Source organism: Larus michahellis, chromosome 14 (assembly GCF_964199755.1).
Source record: "Larus michahellis chromosome 14, bLarMic1.1, whole genome shotgun sequence".
NCBI lineage: Eukaryota > Metazoa > Chordata > Aves > Charadriiformes > Laridae > Larus > Larus michahellis.
In genome coordinates this window covers 14,672,681-14,686,407 of record NC_133909.1, presented here as the reverse complement: position 1 = coordinate 14,686,407, position 13,727 = coordinate 14,672,681, and the positions used below count along the sequence as shown (strand labels likewise).

Genomic DNA, 13,727 nt, shown 5'->3' with positions numbered 1-13,727 from the left:
TCCACCTGCTTTGTAAACAGACCCTGGCACTCTTCATACAGAAAGCGCCTTACCCCCCGGTCAGTGTGCTGCAGCCACTCAGCGAGGTCGCAGTGCGGAGAGCCCAGGGCAAATCCCAGACACTAGCGCAGTGTGGAGAGCGACCCTGCTCAGGGGGCTGGTGCTGTTATCACATCACTGGAAGATCCTGCAGATGGCGTAGGCATGGGTAAATATTTGCACAGAGCTTTGAAAAGTAGCAAGATGGTTTTGTTAAGTACTATTGATTAGAACAACAAAGAACTTGCTTTCAAACTATTGATTCAGCACGGGAGAAAACTGGTGCGCTGGGGTCTTTACCAAATATGTGCATTTTAGCTGTCACACTCTCTGCCGCTAGGCTGCAAGTGGTCCTGCACATCCTGATGCGCACAGCGGAGTTTTCTACGAGACTAGGATCAGCCCAGCTTTTCCTGTTGTGTTCAGCATGAGTTTTGTTATTGACTGTAATGGAACAAGGGTAGGTGAACAGAGGGCGTCAGTGAATACACCTTGTGTCTCACTGGACACCTAACCAGAGATAAAATGTCCTCTGCTTCCCTTTCTGGCCATGATCACATTGAAGCAGGCGGAGCAGAAAAGCACGAGGGTCAGACAGCACAAACAGTAAAGTGGCATTATGTGTCACAAGGAAACAACAACTTTCTTGGGACTGCTATAGGCTTACCTTGCTCTTGACTTAATATCCACTTCCCATCGTGGCAGTGTAATATGTGCAGGGAAAGGCTGTATCATTAGGAGAGGAGAAGGTCAAGTTTGTGGCTTCTGTTCCAGGCTCTGCTGCCATCTTGCTGCTTTTTTGGACAAGTCATTTAACTTCTTCAAACTGCTTCTTTATTAAAAAAAAAAAAAGTCTCACTAAGAACCAAACATTCTGTGAGATCTTTGGCTGACAGGACCTGGGTGGATATGAAAAAGATAATGAGCAGCAAGGAGGGAAGAAACATCATAGCTCTCGGTCTGATTTTTTTCAGGAGCCATTGTTTCTCCAAGTGTTACAGTCTGCTTCCATGAAGCAGGTGCTATTTGGTTTCCTTTCCAAGATATCTCTGTCTCAAGGATAGAGAAGGGAGACAAAGACTTAAAGAGGACAACTGTTGTTTTTCCTTGCCGCAGGATAGAACACCTTGGACTCAATGTTGTCCTTCAGCTCTTGGTTGGGGTTCCCCTGGAAATGGTGCATGGAGCTGCGAGGATCAGTTTTGTGTACGTTGCTGGAGTTGTGGCAGGTAGGTGACGCTTCTGGATGCCCCAGATGGAGAAGCATCTGAAAAAGGTCTGTGCTGGCTTTTGTGTAGGAGAAGTGTTTTGTGATGTTTGGGTGTAGGAAAAGAGCAGTCACCGATCTTCTGTGCATTGAAATTCTTTTGGAGGCTGGAAGTGGGAAAGATGCTACATCTGTTTCTAACTAGCCATAGGCTCTGTGTTTAGCAGACCTGCAAAAAAGAACCAATAACCTGTTACTTTAAAATAGCCTTGCTTTAGATGGTCTTCCTGAGCGTGGAGGTTGCGCTGTTCCTTTCCTCTTGTGTCCCAGAAAAGCCTAGAAGAAGGGTGGCATCACAGGCATCCCTGTATGAAGAGACTTTTTCTTTCCACACCACCACCCCCCTCCCCCACCAGGCCCTTTGCCAGTTCTTCCTCCATTTGTCCTGTGCTGTCTGCTTTCTACAGCCTGAGTAAGCAAGAAGGATTTGGTTGTAGGTTATGAGCAGTGCACAGGAATCTGGAAATTCATTTAATCATGAAGCCATGGGGTTTGATTGGTCTTTAGTTTGGGCTGTATTCCTTTTATTTATGTTTGGCATTACCAGCAGTTTGGAGGTGATGGAAGTTAGCTGACAACAGATCAAGATCTAATTAAAACAGGAGGAAAGTCTAAGAACAACCAGTGGCTTCACAGTGGAACCCAGACAATGACTGACAGCCTTAGTTCAAGATTTATGGTGATTTTTGTTTTTTTTCCCCAGCTACATAATTTTATTTTTTCCATAATGAGCAGATAAAGCCTTTGTAAAACAGGCTGCATCGTGTAGTAATAAATTCTACATTCCAGTAGAGAGGCTGTGGAAAGAATAATTGGACTAGGACATAATTAGACATGGTACAAACCCCATGCTATTTAACGCAGAGAAAGGAGTTAGCAGACCAGGTCTGCCGTCCCTTGCCCCTTATTTTAATAAGCACTAAAGTGGTCCCCAGTCTGCAACTTTCCAGACATAAGCTTTTCTACATAGATCCATCTACCAAACCACGATGCTTAATTTGTGTGTAAATCTGTGTGTAAACATCGCACATCTGTGCCAGATAAGATCGAGAGGCTGAAGGTATATGCTCAGTGCGGTGTCCAAGGACTTAACTGCAAGTTCTCATTACTCTTTTCTTAAGTTCTCATTAACTTTTCCCTTAATGGCAGTGTTTAAGAGCTGCAAAGTCTCAGGGCCATACAGTGAAGGAGGGAGCTTTCAGCAGAGTTGGCTGGTGGAACCTCAGCACTTTCTTGACCCAGAATCAGCCAAGCAGTTAGCAAAGAAGTTTGTTAGATTCTGTACTATGGAGGACTCTCTCAAGATTTGCCGTTGTGTCTCTTTGCCATTCACGCTCATCACAAGGATCTTCATTATTGCTGCCTTGTGACACTAAGTCTGCCTTTGTCTCTCTCTCAAATTACTCTTAAAGGTTACAATTAAAGGAGCTTTGAGCAGATCTAAGGCTCCAATTCAGATAAGGAGAAGCAGTGTCTATGTTTGTATGTATTGTTATTAGCGGTGCCTTTATGTGATTGACCTGTCATTTTGCTATCTTGTGTTTACTGCCTTCATCCAGGTTATTTTTAGCTAGTTTTACTTGGAAGTTTTATAACTAACAGGCTCTGCTTTGATCAGAGGCCTGTGCTAAGTTACAAGTCCCCGGTTCCTTCTCACTCTGCAAATATTTGTCTTGCCAGTATGGGAGCTACTTCTGTTTTATCTTCAGGTGAGGAACAAGGCACAAACGTTTTTCTGCCTCCTGCTTCCTTGTTATTTTAATCAGGGTGATTAAAATAAGTGACTTTTTGCAGTATGGATTTGAAGATGTGTTGCTGCCTGGCTTGGCTGCTTTTAAAGTAGGTGCAAAAGAATCAGTCAGTCACTCTCTTGGCATTACTACAGGAATGAGTTAGCTTCACAAGTCAATTGATCCCCGCTCTTATCTGTATATTACTAACCTGCAGCAATTAGCACAAAACAGGCAGTAGCAGGGATGTAGGGTAAGGGACAGTACATCTGTTTGGCCAGCAATTGTCACAAACCCTTGTTCTTTCTCCCAGGGTCCCTGGCAGTGTCAGTAGCTGATATGACTGCGCCTGTGGTGGGCTCCTCTGGAGGCGTGTATGCTCTTGTCTCAGCTCACTTGGCCAATATAGTCATGGTGAGTACCAGAGTGACTGTCTGACCTCTTTGGAAGTGAGCTGGGTCTGGTGGCCCAAAGGGATTGGAAATAGGGCTTGACCCAGCTGTTGGTCATTCAGAGCTTGCCCTAGTTAAGAGTCTTGTCTCAGTGGTGTGGTCCTGGAATGGAAATGTTACGCTGCAGTGGGTGGCTTGGTACCCTGATAGCTGACAGCTTGCCAGGAGAAGCCGAAGACGCTGGTAATCCAAGAGTCTGTCAGTGTGCTCCAGGCTATCAGCTCACCTTGCAAGGGCTGACACGTGTTTGGAAAAGGAGGAGCTGACTGGCTCTGCAGAAGTTGCAGGCTTGTTTCTGCCTGCATGTACCCTGCAATGTTAGTGGGTACCTAAGGAAATTTAGTATTTGGATTTGTGTGCAGAAGATCTCTTATCTCCATTTGTAAAACCCAGACTGAAGCTGAACCCTGGGTGTACTAGTGATGCATCTTTTTGCTGTTTCACCTAATGCTATATTTTACAAAAGTCAGTAAATACCAGCATCATCGTTTGTCTAAGACCTGGAAACAGGAGCTCATCCAAGGTCCTCAGCTAGGTGGTGGCAAAGCCCAGCATATCTGCCTGTGTGACCTCTAAGCTGACCGCTGGGCAAAAATGGCTTTGCTGAGACAGCTGATTTTGCTGTGATTAGGATTTGTGTGTGGTGGTATAGGGCTGCACAGCAATGTCAGAGCAGAATAACCATAAAAATTATGGTAAAGCGTCCTCCCCTGGGGTCTGAGTGGGAGGATAATGTGAGTTGGCTGCAGTAGACAGAAGGTCTGTTATATGGGTGCTGGAAAACATGTGTGTGTGTGGTGGCACTTGTGTCAAGCCTAAAAGAAAGCCTTTGTATTTAACGCTTGTATGAAGTGAAATCCGCAGGTTCCGGCTGCAAGCCACAACGGTGCTGCTCCAGGCAGCCTTTGTAGCAGCTGGGAGCAGGGAAGTGAGTGGTTTGCTGGGCAGAAGAGGGCTCCTTTGCTGTCTTCAAGCTTTTTGGAGCATGAATGAGCTGGGGGCTGTTGTCCAAATTGGGACAGTTGGGTGCCTGGCAGAGAGATAGGGAGTGAGGGAGAGGAGCTACCCGTATACCACAGGGTTTCTACTGGGGAAATGCCTCCTATACAGTTATTTTTAGTAAGATTTGTGTTCCCTGCTACTGGGCCAACAGAAGCAGGAGGGAGTTTCCTCTCTCACAGGGTGGTAATGCAGACACAGGGTTTCTTCACGCAGGGATTCAGAGAGGGAGATTGGAGGACATTTTGGTTTGCTTTAGAGGAAGAGGCTCTGCCAGAGGTTATGTAGGGAGTCTTCACCGGATACTTTCCCAGACCTCTTCTAAACTACAGCAGGGCAGGTTTAGGTCAGACGTTAGGAAGAAGTTCTTTATACTGAGGGTGGTGAGACACTGGCCCAGGTTGCCCAGAGAGGTGGTGGAGGCCCCATCCCTGGAGTCATTCAAGGCCAGGCTGGACGAGGCTCTGAGCAACCTGATCTAGTTAAAGATGTCCCTGCTGACTGCAGGGGGGTTGGACTAGATGGCCTTCAGAGGTCCCTTCCAACCCAACACATTCTATGATTCTTCTTAAAACATTGCATAACTGCCTGTCATTTTGCTACTTGTTGGCCTCCTCCAAATCTATTTAGCAATTGCTACCTTAGCATCTATATTTCTCCATTATCTGCTGCCTCTTTTCTCATCTGAAATTACTTTTACTGCCTTTCCCATTCTGGTGGAGTTTTTTCTGCTTTTCTTTCCCCCTCCTCTCTCTCTCTGCTCGCTGGGTATCTAAGTGTCATGCTGGCCATTTGCTGGTAAAGCAGAGAGTCTTGCACAGGTGCTTTGAACGTGCTGGGAAGAGGAGGGACTGTTGCAGGGAGGGTCTCTTGAATCTTCTGTTCCCTTGTGCCTCCTGGTAACCAAAGGAAACGAAAACATTCCCGCTTGTAAAAATAAATATTCTTGGAATTAAATAAATAAAATAACCAACAGGGGAAAACAATAAAGCATGTCACCCTAAGGAAAAGAGTGAGGAGAGGAATTCAAAACAGCTACATGGAAATGAAAACTCAAGGAAGCAGCACAGTATTAATCAGCATGAGTTCAGAGCCTTCAGACTGGGTTAGGTCTCTGTGGAGAAGAGAAAATGAGTTACTTATTTTTTAGAGATTGCATTTTTGTAGTCACAGAAGTGATTTACAGACAGATCCCGCGTTAAACTTGAATATATGTAATACATATTGCAGAATGGGTCTTCAGCAGGCTGAAAAGGGTGCCATTCAAGTTAGGCTGAAGAATTTACAAGCATTTTTTTTTTTTTATTTCTTCAGTATGATGAACAGGGAGTTTGTCACAAGAAACCTGGCTAGCATGGTATCTCGTAGTGCTTTCAACAGGCAAAATTTCATTTAGTGACTGAATAATAATAGTAGTGTTGTCATACATCTAAGTTTCCCAGAACACGATCTCTCTTTCTGCTTGGAAATTTTGTGCAAGTGGAAAAGGAGTTATGGGCCGTCCATAACTTGGACATGTCTGCAATATATCCTTCATGATTATGTCCTCTGGGATTGACAGAGTGGTGTTTGCTGTGGTGTGTGAAAGTTCACAGCAGATGGCAAAGGCAATGAAAGGGGTTTGTTTCAAGGGATGGTCATTCTTGGTGCTCTTCCAGCGTAGATCTGAATGTAAAATCCTCCCAAGATTCCATGCAGCATCACTTTGTTTTCCTGTCTTTCTTCCAGAACTGGTCAGGAATGAAGTGCCAATTCAAACTACTGCGCATGGCTGTTGCCTTGATCTGTAGTAAGTATCGTGCAATATCGGGCGCACACACAATACTGTTTTGTTTGTCCTTGTCATAAGTGTTCATGCTGATTCAGAGAGTTTTGACTGTGCAGCAGCTTTGGTAGGAACTTGCAGCTGGACCTTCTGGCAGCAGAAACCACATCACTCTCAAATGCAGATTTTGGCTTTCAACACGAGCATTTGTAAATTTGTAAATGAGGGTTTGTTGTTAGCCAGCATCTGTTGCTTGTGGCATTTGTGGAGATCTGGGACTTAAACGTTCTCGTCTTTGAATTCGCAAACAAGCAATGCTGTTGTAATGATAATACTTAGGTTTCCTAGAGCGCTTCCTATCTCTGATGGCAACAGCATTATTACACACATTAATGAATTATCTTCAAGCCATATCCCTTGGGTAGCACGATAAGGGAAACTAGGCCATGTATTCAGCACGGACAACTGTCTTCAAAGTCTGACTTTTTATGGTTCTGATACATGTTTCGGAAGGAGAATATTCCCCCACCTGTCTACACTCCCATGAACCCAGACCACCTACCAGCCACTGGGGAGACCTCATGTCTGTGTGCCGCATGCCTTACATGGCCATGGCCTCCCATCTTCCCTGTGCTCACCTTACAAGGCACTTTCTCCCTCTACACCTCTTCAGGGATGCAGTGCTGCCTGCAAGGTGGACTTAAGAAGGGATAGACCTAGACAATTAATTTCTTTTTCCTTCTTTGTTCCAGTGAGCTTTGAATTCGGAAGAGCTGTGTGGCTGCGATTCCACCCTTCTGCTTACCCACCATGCCCACACCCCAGCTTCATGGCTCACCTGGGAGGGGTGGTGGTTGGAATCACCCTTGGTGTCATCATTCTGAGGAACTATGAGCAGAGACTCCAAGATCAGACTTTATGGTGGATTTTCCTTTCTATTTATGTCATTTTTGTCTTGTTTGCCATCTTCTGGAATATTTTTGCCTACAGCCTGTTGGATCTAAAGCTACCTCCCCCTCCCTGAAAACATGGGACAGAAATCTCGAGAGCGGAAGTCATCTGTCATCTATGTTAAATGAACGAAGATGGAGGATCTATTTTTATATTTTACTTAGGGGAGGATGATTCTTTTGAACACAAGTGCGTGCTGGAGGAGATGCTTAAAGATCTCATGAAGGAATGGGCTGATCAGTTTGTTCACAGCTCCAGCAGTACTGTAATACTGGCTGGCCTGGACCCTGCAGTTTCTCCACTGCCAGGGCTCCCATTGGGCAGCTTGTACCTGGGCACTTATCACTTGGTTTGTTAGCACACATCAATATTTCGTATGAGATATTTGTATTTTCCAGGTCAGTGCTGGAATTACGGCCAGTTGTTGAATGAATCTCCTCAGTGTTGCTGAACACTAAAAGGGAAAAAGAGTAGACTCACATGGTTACTCGCAAGGCAGCTTGGGTTTGATTTCTGCAGATGCATCCGACTGTTCAGCCGTACCAGTGCCGCTGTCTAATTACTTGAATGGTTCCTAAGATATTTTAGCCTACAGTGACACCTGTCCTGCGCACCTTTCAAAGGAATCAGCAGAACTTGATCACCCAAAGTGATGGAGACTGGTCTTCAACTACAGGTCAAATGAAATTGCACTATAAACCTTGGGAACCCTTAGAGTGTTGTGGACACCCAGCCAGTGGTGACTTTTACTGTGCATGTTTCACTTGATTTTAATATTTTTTTCCCACCAGCCTGCTGTGGCTAGAGAGTGTGACTGGGGTTTCCTTTTTGAGGGATGAAGGAAAGGAGGGCAAATGTTCAATTGTGTTTTTATCAGCTGACAATCAGGTGCTGTTTTCTTCTCACTTTATTTCTGGCCACATTGATCTAACACCTGGCCTGCAGTGAGCTCCTACCAAGGATATCAATTTTTCCAGCAGGTTCTTACTAGAAAAGTGGGACCAGGATCACCTATAGCAGCGCAGGGTGGGAACTATCTAGTCTTTACAGCCATACAGTCCGTTTGGGGCCAAATCTGTCCACTGAAGCCAGTGGAGTTAAATCAGGTTGTATGTAGCACGGGTTTCCCACTGAAGTGGAAAGAGTGTTACAGTGATCATTGTGAAACTGATGAAACTGGCTTTAAAATGACTGCTAAATTTTGAGGATGCCCCTTCCTGAGGCAATGGACGTTCAGGGGCTCCAAGCAACAGTTAGTTGCAATGATGCCTTTTTCTTTAATGTTGGTCAGTCACCCCCAGGTTTTGGCAATCTGGAACTGGTCTGTACAACAGTCTGTACAGCTGCCTGCACTGACCTGGGGACCAGACTGGAACATCTGTAGCACAAGCAGCGCTTATAGGTACACTTCTCTGTAAGGTGCTTATGTTATTTTGCTTCTCACTTTAGAGAGCTGCCAAACTACAGTCCAGGAATGTGGATGCCCTCCTTTTCTCTTCCCTTTACCCGCCTAGCATGGTGGCCTGGATAAAGCAGCCATAGCGGTCTCTCTAGACTAGCTCCTTTCTTCCTTTTTTCTATTGGCATACTGGTGCCCAGGCACCAGCCACCAGAGCCTTCCACAGCACATCTCACGGGCACTGTAGCAGTTGGGTTTGCTCTGTAGCAAAATGTCTCTGTATCGTGGGCTTTATTTTTTCAGCTGTGTAATCAGTGCTGCCAGATGACACCACAAGCTGGTAGGAGTTTGTCTTTCGAGAGGGGACATTCACAAGTGCTTATCAGCTGCCCCTTTCTTTGCCTCTTACGGGGAGAAATCTCTCTGGAAGGGTGAAGTTCTGCTCCCTCAGTATGCGCCAGTAAAACTCCTGTTGCCTCGGGGAAGGGGAGGAGGGAGAAAATAAGTGTTTTCACAGCCTGGAATAAGCCTTACCTGCAAAAGAAACAATTTTTGCCACCTTTGTGCACAGGAATGGGATTTCTGTGCTGCACCTTTGTCGTCGTGCATGGCTAGTACATTGCTCATGGGCCCTCAGATCGAGGAACAAGAGGAAGGGATAAAGGTCAGAGCTCTGTTCATTTTGGAGAAAGGGAATTGTTCCCCGTGCCATTTTACCTCTGCTGTTTGGGTCCAGATCAAAGCAGTCATGAGAGTTTACCTGCATCGTCTCAGGTGCTGGCCAGGTGAGTTTTGTAGCCATGGAGATCATCTCCCTGGGAAGCAGCAGGAGAGCAGGGAGCTAGGAGAACACTGGCAGAAGCATGGCTAACACGTAAGGAGGACATTCTGATGGTCACCTATTGCTAAGCCTTTCTGATTACAGATGCCTTTAAACCAGAGGTGAGCAGAAATGGGAGTTCCTCTGGAAGTTTTAGGAAAACTTTGAAAATTTTGTTAGAAGTTTTCTATCACAACAAACCCCAGATTGTTTTGCCTATAATTTACTGGAGTACAGTATGCACCGATTGACTTTTATTTTTGGTTTCTCAGCTGAAAGCTATTTAATGGCATCAGTTTCTCCACAAGAAATGTTTCTGTGCCTGACAGTGTTGTGCTCTGGGGTGAAGCAGAAAGCGAGAAGTTCAAGGGTCACCAATTTCTTCATCAGCCTGACCCTGGCCAACATATCTCTGCCTCTGCTCAGGAGTAGTAGGGAGCTGAACAGATTAGTCCAGGCACCCTTCTTTTGTCCTTTATCCATAGATGAACATAGGTCACAGGAACTGGTTGAAAACAGCTCTGAGGTTGAGCTTATGACTTGTTCTTTTAAACTGTTGTTCATCTTTCAGACTTCCATGCTGTGTCCCCATACCCTGTCTGAGCAAGTTTACAAGCAGACCTGGGGATCAGAAAAGCCAGACTTTAAACCAGTACTTGATTTATTGTGGGTGAATAAATTAAACCCTCTCACATTCCGGCTCATCAGAGCTGAAATCTCTCCCCGTACATAGAGCAGGTTGTACACGGAGCCTGTTGTCTGCTAAGAGTCTTATCAGCTCATGGAGTCAGGAGCAGTGCAAAGTGCATAAGCTTTTATAATTCTTTTTTATCACTAAAATTATACTGTGAAAACTTATATTTTTACAGAGTATCAGGAAACCCAGTTACTTTGTTTTGTAGTGCACCCAGGAGTGCCACAGTGCTGCAGCACCAGAGAGCTAATAGCAAACAGGCTTTTCTTTTACCTCCAGATGTCCTTGAAGCTGCTGGTTTATGTGGGAGATGAAATATTCTCCATCCTGCTCATTTTTGGTTCCAACTTGTCACAGTCAGCAACGTGTTCCTGAAAGAGCCTCCACTGAGGGACTGGTTTTGGTGATTGTTTTGGTTTTATTTCAGCTGCCGCCAGGATTTTACGTCAGTCAGATAAAATGTGTGAGTCTATTGAACCTTACGGATGTGCAGTGCCAGAGCAAAAGGCAAGGACTGTTACCAATGTACAGATTTGAACCGTGCGCATTAGGAGAAGTTATTTTTTGCTTGTGTCCTTGAGAGAGGACACAACACCTGCAAAAAAAGAAGCCGCTTCTGTGCTGGACTTCCCACATAGTAAGTATATTGCAGCACTGGCCCAGTGAGTATGGGTGTAGGGAGCAGTAATACAGACTGGGAGGGCCTGGGGTGCCGGCTGTAGAGCTCTTTCAGAGACAGCACAGTGACAGCACCGATGGGGTCTGGCTCTGAGCCTCTTGCTGATCCCTCATCCCAGAGAAGTGGCTCAGATGGCCGTAGGGAGGAAGAGGGAGGAGGAGGAGAAGCAGGTAGATCAAAGTCCACAGGGCTTGCAAAATGCACCATTTATTCCTAGATGCTTGGAGGCAGGTCGAGATGAATTTTGCACGCATCGGTACTAATATAGGAATGAGGAGGGGGAGGGTTGTGATGGAGTGATGGGAGAGGAGGTTACCAGGAACAGCCTCTGAGTGAGGTGTAGAGGAGTCATAAAAATGCCGATGAATTTACTTTTACTGAGTTCTTAAGACAACATCTCATGCCACTTTTTCCCCATCAGTCGATGAGGAATCTTGGTACTCGCGTGGCATATTGTCATTCTTCAGTACTTGCTTTCCAGTAGGAAGTATTTTATCGATGGGGAAGGGACAAATTATTGTTGTCTGAGGTTGCTGGACTAGAAATAAAGTTCAGGGATTCTGCGTCCCAAGACCTTGCTCCTTCTGATGGATTGTACTGCCCATATGTTTCAAATCAGATTAGATCAATTTGAACTGGGGTACGGAGGATGGAATCTGACGCGCTTAGAGCTGCTAAAATAACAGCTATCTGCTGACCTCACAAGGCAGCTGCTGTTCTGTGCCAATATTTAGTCTCACAGGATCGTGGTTAGGACTGTCACACATACTTCAGTGAGTAAAGAGCTCAAAAATCTCTGTTTACATAGATTCAAGCTCAGCTCAATTGCTTTGGAAACCCCATTCACTGGCTTTACCCAAAGTGGAACTGGAGAATATGGATGGGATGCAGTTCAGCACCAGCAACCTCTGGGGGCAAACTGGGATGTAGAGAACGAAGGCCAGCACCTCTGGGGTTTGAACCTCTCTGAACATTGCTGCTGTTCTGTTTCTTTTATAGTAGTGGCTGCTCCACAGGGCTCTGTGATGTGACTCAAAAAATCCCTTCTGCAATCACTGATGCTGAGAGCTGGTTATAAAGGAAAACAGTGCGTTTTGCAGCCCTATAAAGAAAGAATCACACATAAGACAGAAACCAAGCTTGTTTAAAGGTAAATGTATTTTTAATGTCGTCATTAATAATTGGCTTTTAATTGGAAAAAGCTTTCTAATGAGGTATTTCTGAAATGCCGGTAGTAGTACAGAAGACTTATGTTTCAGGGTACTTCCGCACACAGACCACAAAACATTCACTAGGCCTGATTTAAGTAGCAAAAATACCTTAATTTCCAGAAAGCTTAATAGCTAGGTTAGTCACTGACTGTCTCCTGACTCCCCCACAGTGTCTGTTTAGTTTGAAAATAAGGCTAGATATATGTAGCTTTTCTTTTGCTTACACTGCTGATGCTAACAACAGATCCCAGTGTTAAACACAAAGCACTAAACAATGTAATCTTCTGCCTTAAAATACTGAACAAATCATACTTTCCCGTTAAGGGCTAGTAAAACAAAATGATATTTGCAAGGTAAGATGCTATTGTATGTTTCCAAATATTTTTGTATTGTGTACATTCTGTATATTTTTGTTGTAACAATATTATTTGAGCGCAGAAACCATTAAATTTTTTTTGTTGGTGGGTTTTTGTGTTTTCTGGTTTTGGTGGGTTTTTTTACTAAAATTGAGCTGTTCTACATCACAACATGCCAAAAAACAACAAAGAAAATCTTTCAAAGACAGTTTTGTAAGTTTATCTACGATTAAAGCAGTATTTAGCAAAAGAGCAATTGGGTTTGAGCTCTGCAATGTGATCTTTTAATAATGATATTGATAACTCATTTTTATATCACTCTAAAAGATAAAGGGGAAAGCGAACGGCTGCGTTATCTCTCTGTGAGGAATAACAAGGATGCAGAACCAGCTTGGGACTTGTATTGGAATTCAGAATTCCAATCCTATTCTGTATAGTAAGCATTGCTCGTAAGTGTTGGAAAGAGAAATACTAATTGGTTTATATGCTACATCTCTTGGGGGTAAAGAGGGGGGAAACTCAAAAAACCAAACCAGACTCTGATCTTTCAAACTGCAAGAGGTCTAGCACTTCAATCTAAACTTGCGTTCTCAACATGAGCCTGGGGGATTTTTTGGTTGGTTGGGTTTGGGGGATTTTGTTTGTTGGCTCATTTGTATGTTGTTCTGGTTTGCTGCTTGTTGGGGGTTTTGGGGGGCTTTTTGGGTTTTTGGTTGGTTGGGTTTTTTTGTTTGTGTTTGTTGTTTTGTTTTGGTTTGGTTTTTTTCCCCGAAAGGGTTTTGAATCAGACCCTTAAAACTACGGTAAAAATCTTTCAGGTTTGCAAACTAAGTGCGCATCTCAGCATCTTCTGACCTTTTGTGTTTCATCCAGAGCTCTGAATAGCGGGTTGCTGGAGGAAGTCGTGTGTGATACTCACCAGGCATTCATGCAGCTAAACCTGCATTATTTATTATGCTTTTGTTTAATTTCCTTTAGTTCTGTTTCTTAAAATAGAATTTATGATGGGAAGATGCCAGTAAAACCTGCAAATTCATGAACTACCAGGGTGTATTTCAGTGTGTGTGTGTGTGCATCTTGAGTTTAGTAGTCAGGTAACTGTTTGTCAAAGTCGCTGCAAAGGTGGCAAAAGCAAGATGATGTTAAAACAAAGGCTGCAGAAAGCAAGAAGTAACGTTTTTTCACAGTGACAGCCACCTTCAGTGCTGGGAAAATTCAGGAATAGGAACTTGCAATACAAAAAGCTGTCTACGTGTAACAGAGTAGAAATTCAGTGGGACTGTTACTGAACAATGCAGTCGTTGCCTTGCAGAGCAGAAGCCCCAACAAAACTCAGCAACGTTTTATAGCTAACGTTAAAAATAT

The 13,727-nt window shown here is 44.4% G+C and overlaps 1 protein-coding gene across 3 annotated transcripts in view; it reads left to right on the top strand.

Annotated features, from left to right (window-relative positions):
* The window catches only part of RHBDL3 (rhomboid like 3), a 67,625-nt gene extending 55,152 nt beyond the window's left edge, over positions 1–12,473 (top strand). For 2 of the 3 annotated variants that reach the window (XM_074607883.1, XM_074607882.1), the window contains 4 exons: positions 1,156–1,268; positions 3,350–3,450; positions 6,216–6,276; positions 7,005–12,473. In XM_074607883.1, coding sequence (XP_074463984.1) covers positions 1,156–1,268; positions 3,350–3,450; positions 6,216–6,276; positions 7,005–7,276 — 547 coding nt within the window. In that variant the 3' untranslated portion in view covers positions 7,277–12,473. The remainder of the gene's footprint in view (positions 1–1,155; positions 1,269–3,349; positions 3,451–6,215; positions 6,277–7,004) is intronic. The other variant, XR_012589954.1, reaches the window with a different exon arrangement.
* Positions 12,474–13,727: the final 1,254 nt, after the last annotated feature.